The sequence below is a fragment of the Bubalus kerabau genome, chromosome 22, assembly GCF_029407905.1.
Source record: "Bubalus kerabau isolate K-KA32 ecotype Philippines breed swamp buffalo chromosome 22, PCC_UOA_SB_1v2, whole genome shotgun sequence".
NCBI lineage: Eukaryota > Metazoa > Chordata > Mammalia > Artiodactyla > Bovidae > Bubalus > Bubalus kerabau.
The window spans coordinates 41,923,733-41,951,210 of record NC_073645.1 but is presented as its reverse complement, the minus strand read 5'-3'; the positions used below and the strand labels follow the sequence as shown (position 1 = coordinate 41,951,210).

Below are 27,478 nucleotides of genomic sequence, written 5' to 3'. Positions count from 1 at the left end.
GATGTGAGAGTTGGACTGTGAAGAAAGTTGAGCACCGAAGAATTGATGCTTTTGAACTGTAGTGTTGGAGAAGACTCTTGAGTCCCTTGGACTGCAAAGAGATCCAACCAGTCCATTCTGAAGGAGAGCAGCCCTGGGATTTCTTTGGAAGGACTGATGCTAAAGCTGAAACTCCAATACTTTGGCCACCTCATTCGAAGAGTTGACTCCCTGATGCTGGGAGGGACTGGGGTCAGGAGGAGAAGGGGACGACAGAGGATGAGATGGCTGGATGGCATCACGGACTTGATGGACTTGAGTCTGAGTGAACTCCAGGAGTTGGTGACGGACAGGGAGGCCTGGCGTGCTGTGATTCATGGGGTCGAAAAGAGTCGGACACGACTGAGCGACTGAACTGAACTACCACACGGTTTCCCCTATTGTTACTATCTTGCATTTATGTCGTACATTTGTTGCAAACAATGGGCCAATGTTGACATATGATTACTCACTAACAGTTCATAGTTTACATTAGCATTCACTCTGTGTTGTACATTCTATGGGATCCACCATTACAATACCACACAGAATAATTTCACCACTGGGTAAAAATGACCTGTGCTCCACCTATTCATCCTCATCTCATCTCTTGCAACCATTCTTTTTTTTTTTTTTTTTTTTACCAGTCCTGCCAATACCTTGGTTATAGTCCAGTGAAACTCAGTTCAGAATTGTAAGACAATACATTCCTGTCGTTTTAAGCCACTAAGACTGTTAGAGGCACGGATCCAATGATGAACTGCATTATGATAAATACAGTCCTGTACCCAGGTCCAGTTCAGAGAATAAATCCCTTGAATAGCTTTTTATGGACTAGAAGACAAAGCCCAAACTCCTCAGCCTGTGCCAATCCTTAACAACATGGTTCTATAAACCCCCTGCTCTTCTCATCGCCTTATCCGACTAGTGAACACTCGGATGGAGAGATCTTCGAAACTTGTAAAGCAATTTTCCCTGGGGCTTCCCTGGTGGCTCAGTGGTAAAGAATCCGCCTGCCAATACAGGAGACGCAGATTCGATCCCTGAGGAAATGGCAACCCCATTCCAGTATTCTTGCCTGGAACGTCCCATGCACAGGGGATCCTGGCGGGCTACAGAGGTCGCAGAGTCGAACACGACTGAGCACAACCCCCAGAGCAATTTACACGCCGCCAACCCAGGCTCGAATACCTATTTGAGGGAAAACGCGCCCACAGGACGCGGCTGGCAGTTGGGAAAGTCGGAGGTGGGGCCCGGTGAGGGTAGCTTGCAGCTCAGCGAGGGTCCAAAGTCCACTCTATCATCTTCGCCCGTCGCGCGGGGTAGCGGTTGATGACAGGAGGCCGGCCGTTTTGGTTAATACTGGGGGTCAGAACGCCCCAAAGGGCTCGGACACCACGCGGAGTCAGAGCACTGACTTTAGCCGCAATTGAAGAAACCGCTCTCAAGCTGGATGGAGGCGGAGCGGCAGCTCCCGCAGAGCCAACAGAAGAGCTTTAAAATGCCAGGAGCAGTGCTAGGACAGCCCCCAGCGCGAGGCACTCTGGGACTTGTAGTCTACCTCCGAGACGGGGCTTCCCCCCACCTCGTTTCCCCGCCTCTTACTGTAGCTTTTATTCTCCCCCCGCTCCCCTCCCAGCACACCGACTTCCTGGTCGGCGCACGCCTCACAGACGACTACACTACCCAGAAGTCTCTTCTCCGCGTCCCAGCGCCCCGCTGGTGCCGGCCGTCTCCTTTGAACTACAGTTCCCAGAAGTCCTCTGGAGAAGTGATTCCCTCTCTCATTTCTAGGACCACAATTCACAGACACATCACCTTCCCGGAGGTTCTCTCTCTCTTTTTTCTTTTGACTCGAGCTGGCTGGGTTTCGCCGACCGGCCGGCGCACAGCGACGACGTGGTTCGCCGTGACACCGCACCGGGTTCCCTCAGCGGCCCGTCTTCCTCCCCTCTTAGCGATCCCCCTTGCAGGTCGTCGCCGCCGGCCTGAGCAGTGACCTGGCGGGCCGCGCCTGCGCTCTGCCCCGTTTCCTGCCTGGCTGGTGGCGGCGGCCATTTTGTCCATCCTCCTCCTCCTCCTGCTCCTCCTGGTTGGAGCGCAGTGTCCGGAGCGGGCTGGGGGGAGAAAGCCCGAGAGCAGGGTTCGGTGCCTTTTCCTCTGTCCCCAACCGGTGCCCGGAGCCCCCCTCCCCTTCCTCCCCACCCCCTCCCCTCCCCGGCCCTGCCCTCCCCCTTGTCCCGGGATCGCTCCGTCGCACCCACCATGATGGAAGACGACGGGCAGCCCCGGACTCTGTGAGTACCCGAGACGGAGGGGGTACCAGGCGCTGGGAGACCGCCTGGCACCGCGGGACGCTGTGGGAGGGAGCAGGAGTGCGGGGCCGAACCTGGGACTTCTCGGTGGATCCTTGGCCGCGGTGGCGCGGACGCGAAGTGCATTCCTCATCTGTCCCTTTTTTCCTTGGAAGGGAAGCCCTCCCTTCCCCCCCAAATACAGTCACTTCCTGGGGTCCGGGGCTCGCTTCGACCTTTCCCTCTAGCGCCCTTCTTTGCACCCCCTTCCTAAGCTGGGTGTCTGCACGGCAGAGCCTGTCAGGCCCGGGAGAGCTCCTGCTCTCCGTCTGCTTTGGGATCCCTGGGCTGGGCCGGGAGCTGCGGGTCCCCCCCCCAACCCCCGCCCGACCATGGGGGCCGGGCCTGGTGGGGGTGGGCCTGGGGGTGGGATCGCAGCCACCTCCCCCTGTGGGTCGCGAGGAATCGGCACTCGCGCCCTCCATGTCCCCGGCTCCAGTCGCTGCCGGCTCTTCTCCCTAAGTTGAACTCCCGGAGGAAGCCGGACGCTCGCCTGCAACTCTAGCCCCTACTCTGCCCCACGTGCCCGTGCCCGCGCCCACGCTGTCAGAAACACTCGCCCAGCGCCCGCTACTTTGAGAGTGAGAAAGGGATGCCTCTTGCCGCCGGAGCATCTTTTCCCTTCTTGGATGATGAAGTTTACTTTGAGCGCTACCTACGCTAAACTGCCAACCAGTTGTTAAACTGCTTTTGCTCTCATTGGTGTTATCTCCTCCTAATCTGTTTTTTGGGTCGAGACCTTCAGAGTTGGATAAATAGAGGTGTTTTTTTTTTTTTTTTTTAATCGGCTCTTCAATGTGTGTCTTTTGAGCGCTCTTTCTTCGATCTTGCTGTTGCTCTTTACCTGAAGCCCAGTGTAATGAATGAATTTCATCTTCGAATTGCTTTTTCGAGTTTCCTTGCCTTTCTACTGAAGTAATGACTCAGCATTTGCATTCCTTTGCAAATGGTGTGGCACTCCTTTCTTTTTTTCCTGCCTTTTTTTTTGGAAGTGTGAGTAATTCCTAGTTACATGTTTAAGTTGGGTACCTTGGGTTTTCCTAACGTTTCGAAGCTCAGCACACCTGCCCCCGGTGCAGGGAGTCAGCCAGGCCGCTGCTTTGTTTTCTCTTCCCTCTCTGCCTGGTATTGATAGGATCATAGTCCACTTGGCTCTACTATCTGTTGGTTACATTACTTTGGGGGGAACACGAAGGTGGATCGGTACTCAGAAGTTTGACCAGTTTCTCTTCTGTACTCCTAGCAAGTAAAGTGTGTTCGGTCAAGAAGGTAGATATCTGTGTTCAATATTGGTACAAGTTTGGCTTCTTGTCTTGTTGGGAGGGGGGAGATTACACTTTTTTGTTCCTGTTTCTCTAATGTCTCCCTAAAGTATCCGCTGTTCTTTCTGAGAATTTGAGGCCAGCTTAAGCACATCAAATGCTTGGATAAAAAGCCTGCTTAGGAGAAGTTTTCAGTGTGTGTTCTGTGCTGTCTTCCATTTCTGCTGTCTTTTCCCAGAAGAGAGAATTGGGACAAGCTTGAAATTTGTCCTCTTGACATCTGTTGAAGCCAAGACTTGGGATTTAGTTAGCAATGTGTTCTTGGAAGGAAGCATCTGGGAAGGCTGAATTTAGGCCTAGCAAGCATGTATTTAACAAAGAGAAAAGTTACATTGTATTTAAAACTCTGAAATATCATCATTGCATCATAATAGCTTCTGAATAATTGGTAAATTCTTGAGGCACCTTTCACTTCAACTGTATCTGTTTCTTATGAAGAATTCCTGGTTCTTATCATGCGAAATAAAATGCTATTGCAGTAGCCTTAATTCATATAACTACTTTGCATCTGCCTTCTCTTCCATCTCTATCAGACCTTACTCCACAGACTAATTCGTCACTTAAGAATTCTTACCTCGACCTTCTCCAAACTCCTGTTCTTTCTCAGTATGTTTACAGCTGTCTAAAAATGTGACATGTATACATATAAGTACTGAAACATCTTGAGCCTGGTTGTGCCTGCATGTCAGATGTCAGCACATGTTCGCTCTTCTTCCTTTTTCCTGCTCCCACTCTTCTCCATGGGAAGGTTTGTTGTTTTTTTTTTTTTAGACAAGGACTGCTACATCTTCCTAGGTCTTACCCCTGCCTGGAACGTAAGAGGTACTCAACTATTTTACAATGATTTTACTTCTTTTCACTAAATTTAATATTAAGTCCGTTTTTTAAGAAATCCTGATTGATTTAAAATTATATATAGGCAGACATGGTCATACATGGTGTGGTCTGTTGATTTATATATATATATATATATTAAACCTCAAACGTACAATTTTGAAATAAAAGCAAATGTTTCACAATTGCATTTTTGTCAGATTTTAATAAAAGTAATGCATATTTTACGTATTCTTAAAAGGTTCTTTTAGCTACAAGTAACATGATGAAAAATTTGAAGGTGATTTTAGAGATTGATATCTAGTAGGGGTTTTGTTTATTTATGGAGATCCTTCTTTTATTTTACATTGTGATCTTTGGTTTGGGCTTTAAAGTGGTTGGTATGTTTTAAAACAATGTACTCTTAACAAAGTTTATCTTAAACTGTTTCCTTAAAATGCCTGTGTGTTACTAGTGAGGTTTTTTTCCTGCAGACACACACAAGCTAAGACATATGGTTCTATCATCAGAAAACAATATGGTGTTTATAGCCTAGGTAGGTCTTTAAATATTCATTACCTACAGTATTACTAATTTATTTGATGGTATTTAAAGTGATATAGAATTGCTTTGATGTTGAGCCTAAAGTTTGTCATATAGTTGCTTTGAAGGTCTGTTTTCTGATGTTCTTTGTTCTCATTTGACATTTGCGGGAGGTGGGGGGAGCTAATATATATTGGGTAATTTGGGATCTAAAAAAACAAATGAGAAAAATTCTGTGTAAAACTGGTGTTGGAAGTGAACTGCCCAACACCTGCCTTGTAGGATTCACATTTCAGATTTGTGTTGTGGGTAACTTTGAGTGCAGTGATTTGATCCATGGTATTTCTGAATCTGTTATACAGCATTAAATGGTAATTGTGCTCTACTGTAGCTTCATTTTCTTCATCTATTCGATGTACCGCAATGAATAGGAATTGTGGGTCTGGGGTTATACCATGGTGTGCAGAGCCATCTTGTAGGCTGTTTTCTTCCTAATAGAGACTCAGTCAAAAGGAGGAAATAAACCATTGATTTAGGGTATAATCTGACCATCCAAGGGCAATAGCAGAAGTAAATACTATTAAATCCAATTATAAAATTGATTACTCTACCAAGGGTTTGGCTGTATTGGGCCTGAAATTAAATTAAGCCTCTCATTCAATTTAATTGTATTCTGTTTCTCTAAAATGTATGTGTGTGTGTGTGTGTGTGTGTGTGTTGATATTCCTTATATAGTTGATCAGTTCACTTATACGTCCTGTACCTTTCTTCTGCTCTGCCTCTTTCCTAAAATGAAATATTGATAAATTGATCAGTTCATTAGAGGCCCATTGAAGGATATTGTTGCAAAATCTTCTCTTACGTAAGAATTTGCAAGAACAAAACCAAAAATGTTACTTAGCCATAGCATCTTATGTAAAATGCCGTTAATTTTGACCTTTGTAGGGCTAATCTTTTCAGAGTAGAGCACAGTCAGTGATGAAAAGTGTGATTAGTCTTCTGAAAGGGATGGTGTTCTTAAAATTCTGCGCAGTTTGACATAGGAAGTAGTTTGGCAATGTGGACTTTTGCCTACTGTGAAACTGCCAAGTTCTGGTCTCAAATTTGATTTTAACCCTGATGTTAGGGATAAAGACACCATTTTCCATTTTTAATGTGTTAATTCCTACAGTTCCTGTTCTTAGAAGACAAAATAGACCTAACGTATGCTTTTTCCCCACCTTGAGTTAAAAAGTGTTTCAGAATTCCCTAAGTATTTTTTCTTTGAATTGTCAGGTACGAGCGTTTGAGCTATTTGTCTTTTTCTGTTATTCTGTGTTCTTCAAGTAGAAATTTTATATTTAAATCCTTGGACTGTTAGAATATGTTGACTGCCTCATAACCAAAGCAGAAAGAAAGTGTAGAAATGACGTATAATTTAGAAGGAGAAAGGGTAATATTTCAGTATACTACCAAGACGTGATATTTTTGCCAGATCAAGCCTTGAATATTTTTGTTAGTATTTATTTTGGGACAGAAACTTTATGATAATGTCACGGTATTTAAGCTGTATAGTATAGTGTTTTAAAAGTTACGAGATATTTTTGTATTAAGTTGTATGGAGGATGAAGGCAAATGTAGATGAATGAATTACAGAACTCTGAGTGAAGGAAAAGGCAGTCTTGAGATTTGGGTATAATTTAGGTGAAATTATGTGTTGAATTATATCCTTTTTATCCTGTCAGATTTAGATGTCTTACATGTGGTTATGGAAGGCCATTTTTATATTAGCTTCTGGAGTTTGCTGCTTTACCACGGAACTTTTAGTGAAAATATTTGAAAAATAGGAAACTTTAAAACTGGACTTTTTCTATAAGTATTTCATGACATCCTAAAATTAACCTTTTGCTCTTTGTTGCTCGAAATGTAAATTAATATATCTAAATGTGCCTTTAGAAATTCTTCAGAATCTGTATTGATGAGAAATAGATTGACTTGAAATAAAGATCCTATGAAACAGGATGCCCATGCACCCTGGACTCCGTTCAAGTAACATTGGAGTTTTTCCTGGAAAGATGTTTAAACACTCATACAAATTTAAAATTATTTAAATCATTTACAATTTGTTACATAAAAGCGATACTCTTTACTTTGTTACTAGTTAGCTTTGATAGGTGAAACTCCTGTTCTCTTAGAAATGAGCTGCTGCTGCTGCTGCTAAGTCGCTTCAGTTGTGTCTGACTCTGTGCGACCCCATAGACAGCAGCCCACCAGGCTCCTCTGTCCCTGGGATTCTCCAGGCAAGAACACTGGAGTGGGTTGCCATTTCCTTCTCCAGTGCTTCAGTTGTGTCCGACTCTGTGTGACCCTATGGACAGCAGCCCTGTCCATAGGATTCTGTAGGCAAGAATACTGGAGTGGGTTGCCATTAACTTCTCCACTTAGAAATGAGCTAACTATTACTATTTTAGGTTAAATGAGTTTTAACACTTCAGAGACCAAGGTCACTGTTCTTTATAGCTAGGTCTACCTTGTATAAAAAATTCCAAGGATTCAGACTCACAAACCCCTATGGGTTTTAAAGAAAAAAGAAAGGAGACAGGTGATTGTCTGGCTAGCTCAAACGTCTGTAACCTTTCACTACTGCTGGGAGTGTGTCCTGCACAGCCTACTCATGGGTCTGCTCTTTATTTATTTATTTTTTTATTTTATTTTTTTTTAATTTTATTTTATTTTTAAACTTTACATAACTCTATTAGTTTTGCCAAATATCAAAATGAATCCGCCACAGGTATACATGTGTTCCCCATCCTTGTAACAAAAAAGGTAACATAGTGGACCTCAACCAGTTGGTCACTTGTTTAGTCTTCCATTCAAGTAACATTGGACTTAGGTTTCATTTTTAGAGTGTGTTAAAGTTATTAGGACCCATTACGATGAAATTCTTAGGTAAACAAGAAAATTGCTGTTGGTTCTTAATCAGATTTTCTTCTTTTACACTTAACCTTACTTTTCTCAGTCTTGTTTTCCCTTTCAGAGTGTCCCAGCTTAAACTCTGGCAACTGTAGATGCAAGGCTTATATTGGTCTCAATACATTGTTTCCAGATGTTATTACAGTTAGGAAAATAAAGTTTGTTTTCCTTTCCAGAAGAAACAGTGTTTAAATTTTACAAATATTGTTTGGTTTATGAGGATCATAACAGATGTGAGTTTTAGGAATTATACACTGAGTACCGGAAAGACTTAAAAAGTTTATTCAGCTAAATTGAGATAGGTCCATGATACAAGGTGGTCATCTTTGAGTGGCAGTGTTCTTTTCATTTAAACTTAACCTGTATATTAAATTTCTTATACAATATATATATATTCAACTTGTAATTTTAAAAAGACAAATTTTTAGATATGTTATAGTCAAAAGTATGCCTGAATTTGTCTTTAATTTTTTCTGAATTTCTAGAGAAATCTTTATATTTGCTTTGTTATCTACATAAAGATGTATTTTGTTGATTCTGATGCATTTTAATTGAGGAAATTTTGTTATTTTACTCTGCTCTCCTGAAACAAAATAATGAAGACATACCATCAATGACAGTCTTATTACCAAGACACAAAAAAATCCTTCAATCTCTTGTGTGTTTTGCTATAACTTTGATTCTGTTCTTTGTTCACGTAATTGCTTTGGTTGAGGGTCTAAGATAAACTAACCTTATATCTGATACCCCTCTATGATTGGGTGTTTTAATGAGTCAATATTTATGGTACTGTGTGTGTTATACATTATTTTGAATTGTCTTTCACATCTAAACATTGTAGTTTTCTTGAGACTGGTTTAAATTATCATTTTTATTCTAACAGATGAGAAAATGATATATAGGCTTTGGGGTGCAAAATCAGATTGATTTGCTCTTTATAAAGTCTTTTAAAGTGATACTTTAGTGCCCTAAGAAGTTATGCTTTCCTAGGTGAGAGTTAATCTTACACACAAAGAATCAGGCTTAATTGGAAAAATTTTATTGGAGAGAGGAAGTTGAAATAAAAGATGATGTGTAAATGATAATGCTTTAGAGCCAGAGCTGAAGGGAAATTGCTGATAGTTTTTTTTTGTTTTTTTTTTTCTCTTCCTATACAGATACGTAGGTAACCTCTCCAGAGATGTGACAGAAGTTCTTATTCTTCAGTTATTCAGTCAGATTGGACCCTGTAAAAGCTGTAAAATGATCACAGAGGTAAGAGCTTCCCCGTTCCAGGTGCTGACAGTTAGCATACTGTTTAACATTTTGAGATACATGAGTTGATTTGTATCAATTTAGGCTTCAGGATACTAGATGGAAAGATTAGTGTTTGTTGTGTTGACTTGTTTGCTTTGACTGACAAATTAGGTTTAGAAGTCGAGAGGACAAAGTGTCTGCCCTTATTTTCAAATAGTCCTTCATGATGCTGCTGTCTTCAGGTGGTTATAAAAAATTATTAGAGCTTATCTCAAAATACTGAGAAACTAGGTGATATTTCATCTATTTACAGTAAGAGTGTTACACTTGAATTTCATGGGGTGGTGTGTGCAGAACATTGGCTTATTATGACCATAGTGCCACACAGGCATCCTGAGCATTGTTAGTAAATGCTGCCTGAGCAGCTTGATGAAGGCAGGAGTCTGAATTGAATTGTTAATTTATTTTCCTTTTTTCCCCCCTCAAAACCTTACTTTTTATACTTTGCTGGTCAATGACTTGTGTTTCAGTTTATTCTCTTCTTCTTTTTTATTTGTTAACACTTTTTTTTTTTTTTTGGACTATTCAGTTTGTGCCAGGTGCCATGGTAAGTGCTAGGGATACAGTGGTGAATAAAACAGTTCCTAGCCCTGTAGAATTTTCCAGACTAGTGAGGGAGACAGAGGCGTCAACAGGCACGAATGGTAATAGGATAGCAAATGCTGGGGAAGCTGGCGGTTTCCAGTGCTCTAGGAGCATATGGGTCCACACAGCCTCCAGTCAGGGGAGGGTTCTTGGAGGATTCAGAAAGGGTAATGGAAACTGGCTAGATAGGAATCTGAGGAAGAAGGGAATCCAGGTAGAAGAATGTTGATCCAGCCCGGTAGACAGAGAGTGGGAGTTCTTGTGAGATTGAGAGAAAAATAAAAACCATAACATGGTTAAGTTTGGAATGGGATTCATCTTCTGAGATGCCAGGAGATAAGGCAGGAGCATTCATCAGGGGCCAGAGCTGTGTTGAGGAGCTTGTGTGATGTCCTGAGATGGGAGAGACTGTTAAAACCTGTAAAGCAAAGTAGCCTTTTGATCTCCTTTCCTACCTAACAGTAATTTTCTCTCTGTCTGGTATATTACCTCTTCTTTCTTCCTGTCTTTGATTATTACTCATTCTCTCTTTTCATTCATCAAACATTTCCTTTGTACTTGGCACCGTTCAGAGCATTGGGAACATACTGCAGAGCTAGACCAGCAGGGTGCCCAAGGGTTCACATATTAATGAGAGTATTGTCAACAACAGTAAACTGTCGTGGAAAACTGTGAACAGTGATTCTGGACAGGGATAAGAGCTTTGAAGAGATAAAACAGTTCCGTGATGATGAGTGGAGTGTTGGTGCCGTGTAGCCTGGGTGGTGAGGGGAGGCGTCCTGCTGCCGTTGGTATCTGTTTTGTGAATGTAATAATAAAGGTTCATAAGGAGATGGGAACGGAAGTTGTCTAATTGAATGTTGAGGCTTTTTGGTTATGGTCTGTGATCCAGAAATCTCTCTCGTCAGCGGGTAGTTGACTCAGCCAAATTTTAAAGGATCAAATGAGTCTTTTTCAGACTGTGGATGTTGGGTATGGGACCAGCCTGGTAATGATTGCTGTCAGAAATCATCACCTCTTTGAGCTGAGATGGGAATAACAAGATGGTGCTGTCTACATTAAGAGCTGGAGGCAGAGGGAACAGCCCATACAAAAGCCTTGAGTTGGTAGTTAGCTTGGGTGTTTGAGGAACCAAAGACCAGGGTGGCTGGAGCCTGCTGAATGATGGGAAGGAAATGAGTAGGCAGGCAGGGTTTGGAATCAGTAGGGCAGTACCGGCCATGACAGGGTGCTTGGATCTTACTGTGGTTGCACCCGGTAGGGTGGTAAAGTATTCCTGTTTGATTTCGGGGGAGGGGCTGTGCTGGGTCCTCATTGCGGGGCTTGGATTTTCTCTAGTCTTACATGCATTTTAAAGGTGACTGGAAAATAACTGTTGTAGGGAGGATGGATTGTAGGGGGCAAGGGCTGAAGGAGAAGGAAACTAGCTGTGTCTGTTTCACTAGTCAAGGTAAGAGATGCTGTGGGGGACTTGTTCTTTAGAGTGGTAGCCACAGAAGTAGAGGTAGATAAATTTGAGATGAATGTTGGACACAGTGTCGATGGGACTGGATTGGCCATGGGACACAGGGAAATGAAGACATCAAGAAAACCCCCTAAAATTCTTGTTTGTGGTTGTGTGGGTGGTAATGCTGTTTATTTGCTAAAATGAACATGACTGAAGGGGGCACAGGATGGATGGGGGAGTGGTGAGAATCACGCTCTGTGTTGGCAGTGTTAAATTTAAGATGTGTTTTAGACATATATCAATAAATGGACGTTATATATAGGCAGTTGGATAAATATTTTGGAACTCTGGGGAGAGCAATGCTGATGATACTGGCTTGCAGTGATATTTGAAGCCATGGGACTGGATAAGATGTGGTTCATAGAGCTAGAGATAGCGCTGAGAGAGGAGAGAGTAGGGGGGTCTAGTTGCGAGCCCTGGTGCATCTCAGCACTTGCCGTTCAGCCGCTAAGTCATGTCCGACTCTTTGTGACCCTGTGAACTGCAGCTCGCCAGGCTTTCCTCAACACTTAAGTGACAGTGATAGTTTGAGTTAAGAGGGGAAAATGCCTTCAGAAAGATTTCCAGTGAGGAAATAGGAAAACCAAGAGCATATGGTGAATCTAGAGGAGAACATTTAGAAGAGGAGGAGAGTTGTCAACTGTGTTGAATTCTGCTTGAAAGTCAAGATGAGGAAGAAAAGGGATCACAAAGATGGCAGAGAGGTCATTGGTGAGCTCAGCACAAAATTTCCTTGCCGTGGTTGGGTTAGAAACTGACTGGAGTGTGTTTAGGAAAGAATGGAATGTGAGAAAGTGGAAAGTCACTAGAAAGTGTTTTGAGAAACATTTGTTGGTTGTTTTGTTGTTGTTGTTGTTTTTATTATTAACTTTTACGCACAATCAGCCACTTGAGGGTAGAAGGGTTTGAAGTGAACTTTAATAATTTATCCATGTTGTACAACTCCTACACTTGAACTTGTAAATAGTTTTAAAGTCTCATATTTCTCTGCTTTGATATTTATGTCATCCAACAAAAATTGGTGACAACATCAAGGTGAGGACACAGTTGGTTTTAAACTTTTTTTCCCTTTGGGTGCACAGCATGTGGCATGTTAGGGATCTAACCCGTGCCCCTTGCCTTGGAAGCATGGGTCTTAACCACTGGACCGCCAGGGAAGCCCCCATAGCGTCCCTTGGTAGTGGTGTAAATGGAAAGCTTTCAAAGGCCATGAACTCCACTGCCGAGTACTGGTTTCCTTTCATCAATTTCATTTCAGTGTGTGAGAAATCTCTTTCTTGCCCTTATGATGTTCTACTTTAGATATTTTATCTTAGACTCTAGCTGCTTTCCCTGTATACATGTGTGTATGTGTGTGCTCAGATGCTGTGTCGTGTCTGGCTCTTTGCCACCCCATGGACTGTAGCCTGCCAGGCTCCTCTGTCCATGGGAGTCTCCAGGCAAGGATACTGGAGTGGGTTGCCACGCCCTCCTCCGGGGGATCTTCCCAACCCAGGGATCAAACTTGAGTTTCTTAAGGGTTCTTCCATTGGCAGGCAGATTCTTTACCACTAGCGCCACCTGGGAAGCTCCACCTCCATATACTATAATAAGTGTATATTACCAATTCTAAGGCAAATGTTAAAAAATTTTAACATCTCTGACAGTGACAAAAAAAATCAATGGTGTCTTAAGTGAGATGAAATGCAGTGTGATACGAATATCTAAGTGTGTGTACACATGTATGTACGTACATTGAATGGGATCTGACCTACTACTAGTTAGAGAAATCTGCAGTCAGTATGCACAAGTAGACTAATTACCTGAAGCCTGTCACAGTTATACGCTACCATTGGATTCCTGTACATTTTACTAGGTATCCACGTTTTCCTTTGAGACCATCAGGGCAAAAGAGGCAGGATAAGGAGGAAAGCTGACTAGCACAGATTTAGCATCTTACTTGAGATCCTTTCTTCAGTGAATGTTACTGGTAAATGTCAACTCTTTTTCACCAAAGGAATTTGAATGTGTGCTTCTCTTTGGCGCCTTTACCCGTTTCCTTTCTCTGCCTCGCAAGTACAGCAGTGCTCACGTTCACGTGGCCACAGTAGGGTTTTGTATGAGAGCCCACAGTTTTCTTGTCAGTATTAACGATTACACTTTTTTTCCCTCAAGGAAATGCCTTCTGGTTGCTTCACCACTATTGTTTTAGACGTCTTATTTTGGATTTTTCTTCTAAAACTTTCCTGGAATGAAAAACAGTGGTTGTTGAAAAGAGCTTTATTTTATCTGGTATTTTTAATCCCTTGTAAGTGCAACTGGAATTGCCACATTTTAAATATTATTTTTAGTGTATTTTACATTGAACAGTGATGAATATTTTTAGCCTACATAAAACATATTTGTACAATTGTATAGCTGTTCATTGTAGGTTGCTGTCTTACAAAAAATTCATTTCCATTTTGGTTCATAAGTGATATAGTTGCTATAATTTAGGTACTTTTATATTGTTGTGTTTTTTTGTTATTTATTGTTGATAATCTTATATTGTTTATTTAATATTTATTGGTGTTGTATTAGACACTCTTATATTGGCATTTTCTGATGTAAAATCATAGCTTTGCCTTGGAATATTTTATTCAGACACATTTTCAGAAAACCTTTTTGTAATCACTAGTACATTTTTCTGGTCTTTGGAAGGCCAAATTCAAAGTGTATAGAATCTCCAATGCTTTCAAAGCTTTTGAAAGGGATTTCATTTCAACACTTGATTATAAATCTGAAATTTTTCAGTTTCCATTCTTATTCCTTCCTTATCCAGAGAAATACATCATCTTGTTTCATCATGTATAGTACTAATCCTAGTTTCGATCAGGAATAAAGTTTGTAAAGTTGGTTCATTTCTGTATTTTTTTATAGTCATGGGATACAGTTTATGAAGGATTATGATGCTTAAATAGAGTTCATCCCTTTGAAAATAATGTTGGGAGAGGAGAGCAGTGGTAAGGCGTGGTCCTCATCTCTCAGATCTGAGCTTGTTTTGTTTAGTATAAACTTCTGTTTTATATTTAACATTTCACCAGAATCCTATATTTTTATTTAATACTGATAGTCATGATTCTTTACTGCTTTGTAGTTCTGTTTGAGTACAACAATATTCTGAGGTACAAAGCCAAGTATAGGTGTAAATCTTATAAAGTGTTTGGCTTTGTAAAGTGTTAGGCTTTCATAAGCTTATACAATCTCACCTCGTACATTCCTAGCTATCAGTAATGTTTTTTCCTGGATTTTCTTCTCAGCAACCCGACAGCAGAAGGGTCAACTCTTCTGTTGGGTTTTCTGTTTTGCAGCATACAAGCAATGACCCATATTGCTTTGTGGAATTTTATGAGCACAGAGATGCAGCTGCTGCGTTAGCTGCTATGAATGGGAGAAAAATTTTGGGAAAGGTAAGATCATAAATAATGGCACCTTATGAGTATATCTATCTGCATGTCAGATTAGTTTGTGTTCTTTCTTAGCAAGTTTTTAAACAAATACTCAGCTCTGCCAAGTGATGGTTTTGTTTTCTTCAGCTTAGTGCTTTTACCAAAATTCATTCTGCTTGATAAATGATTTAATAAGTGGTAAGCGTTATGAATCATAATGACATGCCTAATAATTTTATGAAATATAATCTTTATTTTTAGGAGGTCAAAGTAAACTGGGCAACAACACCAAGTAGCCAGAAAAAAGATACTTCCAGTAAGTACTCCTGCTGCATTTTACGGAAGAGTTCTGAAATTATCCTGGCAGCATTACCAGCTCACATAGGGCTTTTTCTTCCTTTTAGTGTTGCCTAAAAAAGGTTTAGTCCCTGACTTCTTAAATATTTGATTACTAAATGCTTTGATTTCAGATCATTTCCACGTGTTTGTTGGAGATTTGAGTCCAGAAATTACAACAGAAGATATCAAATCAGCATTTGCCCCCTTTGGTAAAATATCGTAAGTATCATAATCAATACTATATTCAATAGCAATAGGCAAAAGTGTATATGATGAACTTGTATCAGAGTTAAGAGTTTCTTTCCCTAGTTAGTGTGATTTTTTTTGTTTGTTGTTTGTTTGGTTTTTTTGATTAGTAGATGTTGTTGAAAATGTTAATGTCATTTCAATGTTTTGGGGTCTTGTTTTCATCTAATCCTGTGTATAACATGTGAAAAAATTTTAAGTGATTCTATTTGTTATCTTTAAAGCAGATGTTTGGGTGGTAATGCCTATTATAAAGTCTAGCTTTTGTCAAATGTTTTCAAAATTTGGTTGTTAAAGATACCGGTTAACCAAAATTAAATGTGATTTCCGTTGTGTATTAAAGTTTTATAGAAGGAATTTATAAGTGGGGAAAAGTAGGGAAATCCTTGGGTATATTGTGAAATTAGAAATGTATATGTTATTATAATGATAAATGTGTTTTGATATTTTAGCTGAAAAGTAGCACTATTACAGTATTAATATGTTTCAATGTCTGAGCCATAAATGTGGGATTAATTAGTAGATTATGGTGTTTGATTCTGCTAGTTAGGGCCAAATTGTGGTTTATTTATTTTTTTAAACAAAGTTTATGCTCAGATTTTACTGTATTGTTACTTGATCTAATATATTGGAAAATTAAAAGTGGTTACAAGTTCTGTAAAATGTTTATCACAATTTATCTAGTTAAAATCACATTATTTTATGTATTTATTTCCTGTAGATTTAAGTTAAATGTTTTAGTACTTTACAAAAATATGTTTCACCTAAGAACAACAATATTTCTCTCTACAGTTTGTTGTTCTGTAGATTTTATTTGATAGATGTAATTCTTAATTTTCTATTTTGATATTTGCTTTGCTTTTTAATCTCTAATAAATGTGGTAAGTAGTACTGTTTTTAAAATCAGTGTAAAAAATAATACAGGTTGCTGTTTTTCAATCTTTATTTATACCTGAGACCTGCAGTTTTTCTAAAGTCCAAGTCACAATTAAAAGTAATAGCATTCTGGTTATTTTGCAGAATTGCTCATAAGAATGGACAGGATCTTGAAGGCTAACTGCAAGGAACTGTGCACACTGGAACTCAGTTGTAGATTTTTTTCTCATTTCTATTTATTATTATTATACATTATTTATATATACATATTTTAGTATTTACATTTTAACATTCTATATTCAGTGGAGTTCTATATTTCCAATCATTTTAACTTACTCACTAAAATTTCTGTGTAAATCTGTTGTTTTCGTACTGGTGTGCTTAGCATTGTTGTTAGTTTTTTATTCTCCTTTCTTAAATTTCTGAAAATGTCAATTTTTCAAAATTTACAGCTGCCCAAACTCCAAAATGATGGTAGAGAATTGACCAAGAAAAATAAAGAAATCTGTTAACAGGCCATGTATGCCTTTTTAATTCCTATTTTTTCCTCTTTTTCAATTTTTTAATATTTCATATATTTTGTATCACTAGGCAGAAAACATTTAACTATTTAGAGTTTGCATGGTAAAGTAGTTAGCATTGTTACAGTAATTTATAGAACCAGTAAACCTTAGCGGACACTAGCCGATAGAATATTAGCAAAGGAAACTATTGTTCCTATTAATCTTCAGATTTGAGCATTTAGTTTAGAAAGCACAGGCTATTTGATTAGGTTGCATGTTTATTACATGTTTTTGTCCTACTGCTTTTTTCTAACAGGTAAAGAAGCGTTAGGGAGAGCTCAGGAATGGCTGTAGTTAATTAGGGCTAACTGAAATTTTATTTAAAAAAATGCTCACAATACAGTGTGTGTGGTTCCTTTTAGTTTTTATTTTGAGGATGACTCTCACTTCCCTCATTTAGCTGTGCTTCTTTTCACAGGGATGCCCGAGTAGTTAAAGACATGGCAACTGGAAAATCCAAAGGCTATGGCTTTGTGTCTTTTTATAATAAACTGGTATGTTCTGTCGGCTCGATTTGAATTTAATACAAAATTCAGTCATCAGTAAATGTTTTTGAATGTTAACAACAAACACGATGATTGTGTGATTTTGTTTGTTTGAGTAATAGAACATAGTTCTTTTTTTTTTTCCCATAAGCTTGGAAATAAATGGGAAAAGATAGGCTGGTTATAAGGTGATGATAAGGGAGAATATTGAAGTTTGTGGTTGTGACTTGGTATGGGTAAGATGTGTTAGAAATAAAACTCAAAATTAGGACGCATGAGCTAACCTCAGAATTTGGAGGGAAGGTAAATTATATTTGTCTTAACCATGAAAATCTCAATTTTAACTTTTTAATTATATTATCTGTATTTTTGTAGCTGGGATGGTAATGACTACAGCAAGTTATGTAAATGAAATTTTAGGCAATTCATATTGATTTTTGCATGTATTTAAGAAAAAGGCACCAAATATCTAAGCATTTGCATTAACTGTAACATCAGATAATATAATGGGCTTTGATATTAACATTTTGGAGCAGTTTCAACACCAAATTGCACGTTCTATTGAAGCAGGAAGATAAAGGGACGAGCGTTGTATTTTTTTTGGCTGTTCTGAGTCTTAGTTGTGGTACGTGTGATTCCTAGTTTTCCCTGCGCATGCAGGCTCTTTAGTTGGAGGCATACAGGATCTAGTTCCCTGACCAGGGATTGGTCCCAGCCCCCTGCATTGGGAGCCCCGAATCCCAGGCACTGGACCACCAGGGAAGGCCTTGGAGTCATGTTCTGTTTTTGCTTAGATTCATTGCAAATGCACATTAACCTCTATAATCTAAACTCATTTTTGGGGGAATTCCCTTGGCGTTCCAGTGATTAGGACTCTGCAGTTCCATTGCAGAGCGTATGGATTTGATCTCTGGGTGGGGACCTAAGATCTTGCATGCCATGTGGCATGGCCAGAAAAAAGGTTTTTTTAAAACATTCTAAATCAGTGCAGAAGCTTTTTGTCTTAAGCTTTAAATCTTGTGTCATAGTCGTGTGTGTATGCCTATGTGCTAAGTCACTTCAGTTGTGTCCAGCTCTTTGTGATCCCAGGGACTATAGCCCACCAGGATTCTCTGTCCATGGGATTCTCCAGGCAAGAATACTGGAGTGGGTTGCTCTGTCCTCCTCCAAGGGATCTTCCTGACCCAGAGATCAAACCCTTCTCTCTTAGTCTCCTGCATTGGCAGGCAGGTTCTTTATCACTAACATCACCTGGGAAGCCCTGTCATAATCATAATCCATTGCTATTAGAATGTAGATTTGGTAAGGGATAAGATAATTTACACCATAATATCAAGAGTTTTTAGATACTCTACAGTAAATGTTATGTTACAGATCAACAAGATATTTAAAAACAACTGTGTCCCTTTTCTTGGTTATAAGTGGGATTGTGATTTTTCTCCTTTCATGTTTGAATTATAAATTTCCCTTGATGCTTAAATGCTGTTCCTAGTATCTTAAAATGTATAAATAAACATTGCTGTAATGAGTCACTTACTGATAAGATTTTTGTATCCAGAAATGCCAACATTTTATTTCATCTTAGTGAGTCTTGTATACCTTTATTTTCTGTGTTGGTAATAGCTCTTTTCTTTATTTCCTTCACAGGATGCAGAAAATGCAATTGTGCATATGGGAGGTCAGTGGTTGGGTGGTCGTCAGATCAGAACCAATTGGGCCACACGTAAACCGCCTGCACCTAAAAGTACACAAGAAAGTAAGATGTGTCTGCTTTTATATGTTTTTAAGGGTACTTCACAAAATCATCTATTCATATAGTCTTCATTTCTTAAAATTTAATTTTGTTGGCATCGTAAGACTCATTTAATTTTCAATATATTTATCTGAAAATAACTGGGCTTTGATGTAAGTATATTTGAGGCTGTGAACCAGCTGGTTTCATAGGTCAAATCAATAGTGTCAAGGAGAAAAAAGTTCTGTTTCTCCCCACAGTGAGGCATATCTCATATCTTTATAGTATTAAGTAACCCATTTTATAATGCTGTATAACCGTCAACACTTTTTTCTTTCTTTCTACATACAGATAACACTAAGCAGTTGAGATTTGAAGATGTAGTAAACCAGTCAAGTCCAAAAAACTGTACTGTGTACTGTGGAGGAATTGCTTCTGGCTTAACAGGTATAGTGAATCTTTTTTCCTAGTTCCCTTCTCTGTGGAGCTTCATCATCATTAGTAGTAATTTCTTGATAACATGAACCTTAAATATTTTTACATTTTTTGTATGTTTATTTTTCAGATCAGCTTATGAGGCAGACCTTCTCACCATTTGGGCAAATTATGGAAATCAGAGTTTTTCCAGAAAAGGGCTATTCATTTGTCAGGTATAATTCTACCTTACATGTGATCCATTCCCTTCAGTTATATTATTTGATCCCCTCAAGTATGTGTTTGTTAATTTAGTACTTCTTTGCAATATAGAACTTTAAACTGCCTACATGATGTGCTTTAGGAAAATACCAAGTTGATAGGTTTAAGCTAAGGGGTTTCTGTATTACTAAGTTTAAAAAAAAAAACACCTCCTTCTCTTCCTCTCAGATTTTCTACCCATGAAAGTGCGGCTCATGCTATTGTTTCGGTGAATGGTACTACAATTGAAGGACATGTTGTTAAATGCTATTGGGGTAAAGAATCTCCTGATATGACTAAAAACTTTCAACAGGTAATTCGATTTTTCATAGCACTTTTTAAGGTTTCCATCTTACCATATCTACATAAGAGCTTTAGAAAGTCTGTAAAAGAAAGCAAACAAAAAATAAAGCATATAGCTGCTTTCAGTTGATTTTATTAATGCTATTTCAAAAGTGATTATTTTACGGTATTAACTGAATCTTAATACTTTCTTTTCACAGGTGTCACCACCCCAATAAACTTAGACATGATAAATAACAGAGTCCTATTCACATAAGGGTGCTTACTTAGTTTTTCTCTTCCTTGTCTCCCACTTTCTTCAAATACTGTGTTTCTTACTCGTTTCCTAAAACAGTAATTTGCTTTTTCCTAGGTTGACTATAGTCAGTGGGGCCAGTGGAGCCAAGTTTATGGAAACCCACAACAGTATGGACAGTATATGGCAAATGGATGGCAAGTACCGCCTTATGGAGTATACGGGCAGCCATGGAATCAACAAGGATTTGGAGTAGAGTAAGTAGTTTGAGTTTTTCCAGTGTAGAAACAGATAAAGTTCCAGCAAAAGGAATCTAAAATTATGTTTTACTGGGGAGAATCTTTGTAAATTAAATACATTGAACTATGTGGTATTATAAGCATTGTAGAAGCCTTATGAAAAATGCTAAAACTTTGCTTTTTATAATCTAGGTGGAAAGGGAGGTTGGGATAGCATTTGATGTGTCCTACTCGCTCTGTGAGCAGTTGGTAGAGTTTGACTTATTTCTAATACACCATTTTATCTATTTATTTACTTTTGTATAGAAAAGATCTTTTGTCTTATTTATGTTCAGAAATTTAATGCTTCGTGCCTATTACCTTGTGTGAGAAGTCGCCCAAGATTTATCTAATACAAAGCAGCTTACCCTTTTTGTTTTATGGGTCAGTTGTGTTGTTCTTGTACTTTTTCCCCCTGGGCCAGCCTAGATCTTTATTCTCAGCAGTTGCTCCTCCCCCTTCCAATGTAAACATGTGTTTTTTAAATTGCTTATAAATTGATATATGTATTTACTATGTGTGCAGTATTTGGAGGGTAGATGTGTTGAATCATTTGTTATTTTTTTTTAAAAAATCAGCTTTTAGATACTTATCAGACAACATTATGTTCTCTAAACAAAAATTTAAGACAATATTAAAACATATTTTGCATATATGGCTAGATATGTAACATTTATTACTTTGCGCTTTGTTGTAGGTATCTTGATTTCTTGTCTATTCTGTGATTAGGCTCTGCTTGATTTCTGTGTAAATGTATAGATGATTTTTTTTATTTGTGTTTGCTGAAGTTTTTTCTTTTTCTTTCTTTCTTTCTTCCAAGTCAATCACCTTCAGCTGCTTGGATGGGTGGATTTGGTGCTCAGCCTCCCCAAGGACAAGCCCCTCCCCCTGTAATACCTCCTCCCAACCAAGCTGGATATGGCATGGCCAGTTACCAAACACAGTGAGCGGGGACTCTAAACAAAATGTAATTCATGATAGCTTCAATTTCCTTGTGACACTCTGAAGACATGAAAGTAGACATCGGAAAATGAAAATATTTATTTTAAAAATTGAAATGTTTGGAACCTTTAGCACAGCTTTGCTTTGGTGAAGGACACATGTCTTCTAGTTCTGCCTTTTTAAGTTTTTGTTCATGATGGATATGAACATGATTTTTCTTTGTGTATAAAAACTAAAATAAAGTGAATAAAAAATTCTGACTACAAATTTTGATATAATAGGAGAAATGGGTAATACATTTTGATTCTTAGATACTACTCCATTTTTATCTTGCTGTTCAGTATTTTAACTCACTGTGTTTTTAAAAGAGCAAAAAAGGGAGGATCGTGAAAAACTGGGAATCACATATAAGTTCATCCTGAATTTTGATACTCCCCTCCCCTCCCCTGAGGTGGACCACATTCGAAGTCAGCAGGAAAAAAAAAGTGATATTGAGAAGAAATGCATGATTTTGGAGTCGCTTTGGAGGAAATACTTTCTCTGTGCCTAAAGAAACTGAAACCAGACTGATAAAAGAAATTTTGTAACCTAAATAAGGAACAGCGTTGTCTGACTTGAGCAAATGTTGGTGGTCCACATTAAGACATATTTTTAAAACTTTAAAAAGTGTTCATAATTAAAACTGTAGTAAACTACATTTCATTTTGGGGGGAAAATCCCAAGTGTGGTGTTTGTATTAAAGTCAGACAGTCATACCTATGCTTTTACATGAACTTTAAATGATATACATTGTAAATATTGAATACAGTGTTTTAAAAGCATGCTTCAACATAGAAGTAGCAACAATGTAATTATTTGAAGTAACACTTAACACACTCCACTGCATTGAATGCAATGGATGAGTAAGAATGTTTAAGACTGACGTTTCCAAGGTTGGCTACTATGTAAGATTAAAATTATACAAATGACAGAAAAAGCCTTAATTTTAATTTCATACAAATCTGATGCATTAGTACATTTTAAAATGTCATTGGAAATTAGATTTTTTTTTTTCTTTTTTCCTCTTTTTGCTTTACATCATCTGGTATGTAAATACCTTGATTAAAACCTTGTAAGCCTATTTCAAGGTTCCTATAAGTTGTATAGTACAAGCGTTTTTAAAAAATCTTGGGGTGTTTTTTAAAATTAGATATATTTTGCCCAAGAATTTTTTTAACAAGATTGTTAAAACATCTTATTTAGACAGTTTGATGTACCAATTTATAATTGGATATTCAGCTTAAATAGTACACAGAGTTGTGACTTTTATTTTTAATTAATTTTTTCCTTGTGGGTAGTGTGCATGGGATGACAAGTCTGAACAGAACCTGAGCTGTATGAGTGCAGAGTTTGTAAATGATTTGATTGGGTAAGATTAACACTTGATTCTGAGGTATTTTTCAGGCCATGTTCATAAAATCTGCCTCAAATTTCTATCATAACAGGAATGTAAAAGAAAAATTCTATTTGAATTCTAACAGCTAGGGGGTGCAAATGTTTAGGCAGTGTATTTGAAATGTTTTGAAGTCTGGGCACCAAAATAAAAAAAAACTCTTTACAGTTATACTATAAGATACAGTTAGCACCCACAAATTACTGGTTTTTAAACTTTTGAAGTCTTATAATTAGCTTTAAAATAATGGTTTTGTAAATTGGTCTCCACAGTAATTTTGGTATTTTCCTTCTTCCCCCATTTAGAAATTTATTAAATATGAAAATTTACAGAGTCTGAAGTTGTTCGTCTTCAGGCCAAATTTTTTATGGGACTTTAGTTTTAACCACAGTATTCATTTATTACATCCATCTATTATAAAATTTACCCTTATTTCTTTTGTTCATGGTTAGTATCTTTGGGGGACATTATGGAAAATTTACTTTATATTTTATAAGGAGAACACTCAAATTATTCAATTATGCCTCCTAGTTTAATTTTTCTTAAATATATGTGAAACTTGAACTAAACTCTCAGTTTGCCTTTTTTGGTCTGCCAGTAAATTAAGTAGCTTGTTGCAACACCAGACTAGTTAATACTGCATAGTAAACATGTGACTGAAGTCTTTTCATCTTAATCTGAAAGAACAAGATTATGTGCTCAGTTCAGTTAATGGAAATTATTAATATTTCTTATTAAATGGTTTTTAAAATATAAAGCTACTTATCCAAATGAAATGTACCATTTTAAAACACAACTATCAAGCTAACGCAGACTCAAGACTAGTTTATAACAGGGAAGTCAGTGCTATCGCGATCCAATTTAAGCCTAAGAATCGTCGCCTTTTCCATGTTCATTAAAAACAGCAGCAAAGATTCTTTGGCAAGCAAGAAAATGTTTATTTCATAATCACTTGGAGATTTATTTTTGGTGATGTGTTTCTGACTACCACCTTTGCTCTGATCTCTCTACTAGTATTTCCCCTCATGCCATTACCACTTGATTTTCATGTCTGCTGGCAGTGAGAGGCTGAAATGACTGGCCAACTTAAGCCAAAGCTGTAAACAACAGTTGAAGTTAAGTCTTTCAATAAAGACTAGACTATATGAGTGACTTTTTCTTATTGTCGTTTATTACATAATTATCCTTCCAGGCTGCCATGAAATAGGAAATTCCATTTTGTTTTATGTTATTAGTTAAGGTATATGAAGTTTACATGTATTCAGGACCTATTTCTGTGTTCTGTATAAGTGATAAACATCCATTTGCTTTGCTGAATTAAAATTTAATTTCTGGATATGGAGGAGTAGAAATTTGCATCCTTCTAAAAATGTATGTTCTGTTGAATATTCAGTTCAGTCGCTCAGTCGTGTCCAACTCTTTGTGACCCCATGGACTGCAGCATGCCAGGCTTCCCTGTCCATCACCAACTCCTGGAGCTTGCTCAAACTAATTTCCATCGAGTTGGTGATGCCATCCAGCCATCTCTGTTGAATATTAGTATAGTAAAATCTCATTAGAGTCCACAAGTAATGGGAACCATAAGTTTACCATTTCTGGATTGATCTTTGGTAGTGCTATTAGTAAAGATTATGCTCAATAAACAGAAAAAGCATAAAAAGAATTTAGTAAATTGTCTAAACACCTCTCTAACAGGTGTGCCCAAATTATATCTTACCTATTCATTGAAAAATCAGCATTTGGGCTTCCACTTAATACATTATAAACATTGAATTTGCATTTTTGTATGTATTGAAAAGATACAGAAATGATTTAGACTTTTACTATTTATATAAAGCCTTCAGAGGTTCAAATGAGTGGGTTTTGTTAAATAAGAATTCTGTGTGTAGTAATAAAATGTCTTACTTAGACTATGTTCAGATAGATCACTACAGATTGTATTATCTCTTCCACTTTCAAATAAGGAAATTATGTGAATAATTATGACATTTTAACAATGTGTCATTCCAAGTTGTGGTTAATTAGTGTGGTATTTAAATGCCATATGAAACCTAGGCTTACGCCTACCTAAATTGGGTCTGTTTTGGGAGAGGGGCTATTTTTTAAATAACTGCAGATAAACTAGAAACTATAATTTACAAAGTACTTTGTATAAATATCTCTTTGAGGGGCATGGATAATTTAATTTTAGAATTGCCCAAATGTGAAGGAGGTTCAGTTTATATCTAGAAAATAGAGGAAGGGGATTTATATGTATCTGTCTTAGAAAAGGGGTGTTCATAATCACTGACCCTTGTGTTAAATTAGACTTTTGTTTGAAGAAAGAGAAGATTAATCCACGTAACAAACATAAATTTGGCTTTTGAACAATGTCAGGGTAACAGGTGATGAAAGGTACATATCCAATAAATGAATCCCTTAATGTTCCAACTCAGTTCTAACACATAATGCTGAATTACCACTTTTCCAGATGGTTGCGTTTTTCAAAATTCAGTAACCATTGTTTCTTTGAGATATTCCTCTGAAAAAGTGATCCATATTTAATATTTTGAAGTCAGCTTGAAAAGTTAACCAGGCATGACTAAAACTGAACTGCAGTTGGATGGCTGTCAGAAGAAAGCTGGGATGGTTTTACGCTGAAAAGTTATCTCTTGGGGTCAAGCCGTCCAGTTGATTTTGCACCTGGGCTTAGTTTGCCCGTGGACCTCCTGTTTTGACTCTGAGTCACCCTTGTGAACTGACGAGAGTTTGCAAACAGCCAGTTATCAGGTGGTTCTGCAGAATTGTTTTTTTGAGGTAAGCCAGGTTTTCCTATGTATAACTAGTATCCTAACTTTCCCGACCATGATGTTTTTTCCCTTCCGTTCCTGCATCTTTCTTCCTTGGGTTTCAGTACACCAATGCAGAGAAGTCCACAAAACCGTCTGGACAAAAAGGGCATGAAAGGTATAGCCATATGCAACTGTGCCTGTTTGAGAATTGATATTAATACTGTATAAATTTCATCTTTTCACAGTTCACTTTACTGGTTAAGACTTGTGAGTTGAGTTGTTCCATATGTGGTATATATGATTGCTTTTGCTCATGAAAGAAAGCCAATTCACAGGTCTTAACAGCTAAACAAAACATTTAATAACTTCAGTCCTTTTTGAAAAGGACTAAACTTGGAAGAACATTTTTAACTAAATTGGATAGGTTATATTAATATTGTGGTATAGGGCCCAGTTCATCCTTGGTTATCTGTTTAATGAGGTTGGGAAAGGAGTGACTAGAATAATAAAGATGGGAGAAGTCCTTGATTCTGAAGAGTGTTAACACGGGAATAAGACAGTCCTGGACAGGTGTAGTAAACCATGCATGATCAGGACTTGGGTGCTGATACTTAATATGTTAGCATACATTCTGCACATTTTGTCAAGAAGACTTAATCAGGTTATTGAAAATAAAATATTACCAACATATTTGTCTTATTTACTGGCCTTGATCATTTCAGCTTCCTTTAATGTGTATTTTTATTTTTGTACCTATGTGTGTATTAGAATCTTGGGCACATGTTGCTGTTTTATTAATGTATTTTTAAATATTTATTTATTTTTATTTATTTGGCTGCACCAGGTCTTCTTTGCAGCATGTGGGACTTAGTTCCCCAACCAGGGATTGAACCCAGCTCCCCTGCATTGGGAGCTTGATGTCTTATCCATTCGACCACCAGGAGGTCCTGTTGCTGTTTTGAAATATTGCCTTTGAGCATTTTTAGTAAAATGGGATTAAGATATCCTTCAAAATCCATATTTAGTTTGTCATAACCAGGAATCTTTTAATGGATAACATTGTTCCCAGGTTGCCTCACTACTTTTCTATCTTTGGATACTTCAGTTTCCCTCCATTAGAATGTAAGCTCCATGGGGGCAAGGACCTTCTGATAGCTACACAAATCCTAGGACTTAAATAACAGTATTTGGCACATGGAGGATATTCAGTAGATGTTTATTGCATGAATGTGATTGAGGAAGTAAAAGCAAATGAGTATTTTAGTCTCCCTCTTAGAACACTACATGAGTAGGCCTTGATCAGAATCAACCAAGTGCTTGATAAAATGCAGACTGAGAGTCCACAGTTGTGGCTAAATGTAATCCGAGATAAAATTAATTGGTGTGGGTTCCTTTCTTCCTTTAGCTCTTGTCAGGGGAAGAAACTCTATGGGCAATGGTCACAAATTTCCCAGAAAAATTCGTATTTTAGAGTGTATGATTACTATGATTGTTACCCAATATAGTGTTAAGCATCTTTCAAAGGTGACTAGAATGTACACCTTATGGTAATGTTACCAGGTAGGGACCATAGCTGGTCCTGTATAGCTCTCTTCAAGAATGTGAGTGATACTGGGCCATGGTATCAGATAGTTTGGGGAGCATTTTTTCAGAAGAGGGGCTACCAGCAAGGCAGAATTGGGTTCCTAGGCAGGCAGCATCTGAGTATAATAGACTGCTTGGAAATAACCATAGGAAGTGACACAGTTGAGATTCTTGAAGTAGCAATTATTTATATGTATATCATTGCTATGTATATATCATA

General features: G+C 38.1%; 2 protein-coding genes across 8 annotated transcripts; one reads left to right on the top strand and one right to left on the bottom strand.

The window, feature by feature from the left end:
• Window positions 1-224: 224 nt before the first annotated feature.
• Window positions 225-2,873, bottom strand: LOC129636453 (uncharacterized). Its single transcript, XM_055559853.1, has 2 exons — window positions 2,283-2,873; window positions 225-2,135 (listed from the first exon to the last, which is right to left on the bottom strand). The coding sequence occupies exons 1-2, from the start codon at window positions 2,464-2,466 to the stop codon at window positions 1,822-1,824; spliced, it is 498 nt and encodes a 165-aa protein (XP_055415828.1). The 5' UTR covers window positions 2,467-2,873; the 3' UTR covers window positions 225-1,821.
• TIAL1 (TIA1 cytotoxic granule associated RNA binding protein like 1) lies at window positions 2,159-21,738 on the top strand. 7 transcript variants are annotated; one of them, XM_055559848.1, is made up of 13 exons: window positions 2,269-2,315; window positions 4,466-4,516; window positions 9,160-9,256; window positions 14,720-14,818; window positions 15,059-15,113; window positions 15,268-15,355; window positions 17,240-17,315; window positions 18,954-19,062; window positions 19,390-19,485; window positions 19,604-19,688; window positions 19,903-20,026; window positions 20,369-20,508; window positions 21,350-21,738. In XM_055559848.1, exons 1-13 carry the CDS (start codon window positions 2,284-2,286, stop codon window positions 21,474-21,476), a joined length of 1,179 nt encoding a protein of 392 aa, XP_055415823.1. In that variant the 5' UTR covers window positions 2,269-2,283; the 3' UTR covers window positions 21,477-21,738. The 7 variants fall into 7 exon arrangements, with proteins under 7 accessions (XP_055415822.1, XP_055415824.1, XP_055415823.1 ...); XM_055559845.1 differs by having other exon boundaries at window positions 14,669-14,818; XM_055559847.1 differs by lacking the exon at window positions 4,466-4,516 and having other exon boundaries at window positions 2,159-2,315; window positions 14,669-14,818.
• The last annotated feature ends 5,740 nt before the right edge of the window (window positions 21,739-27,478 follow it).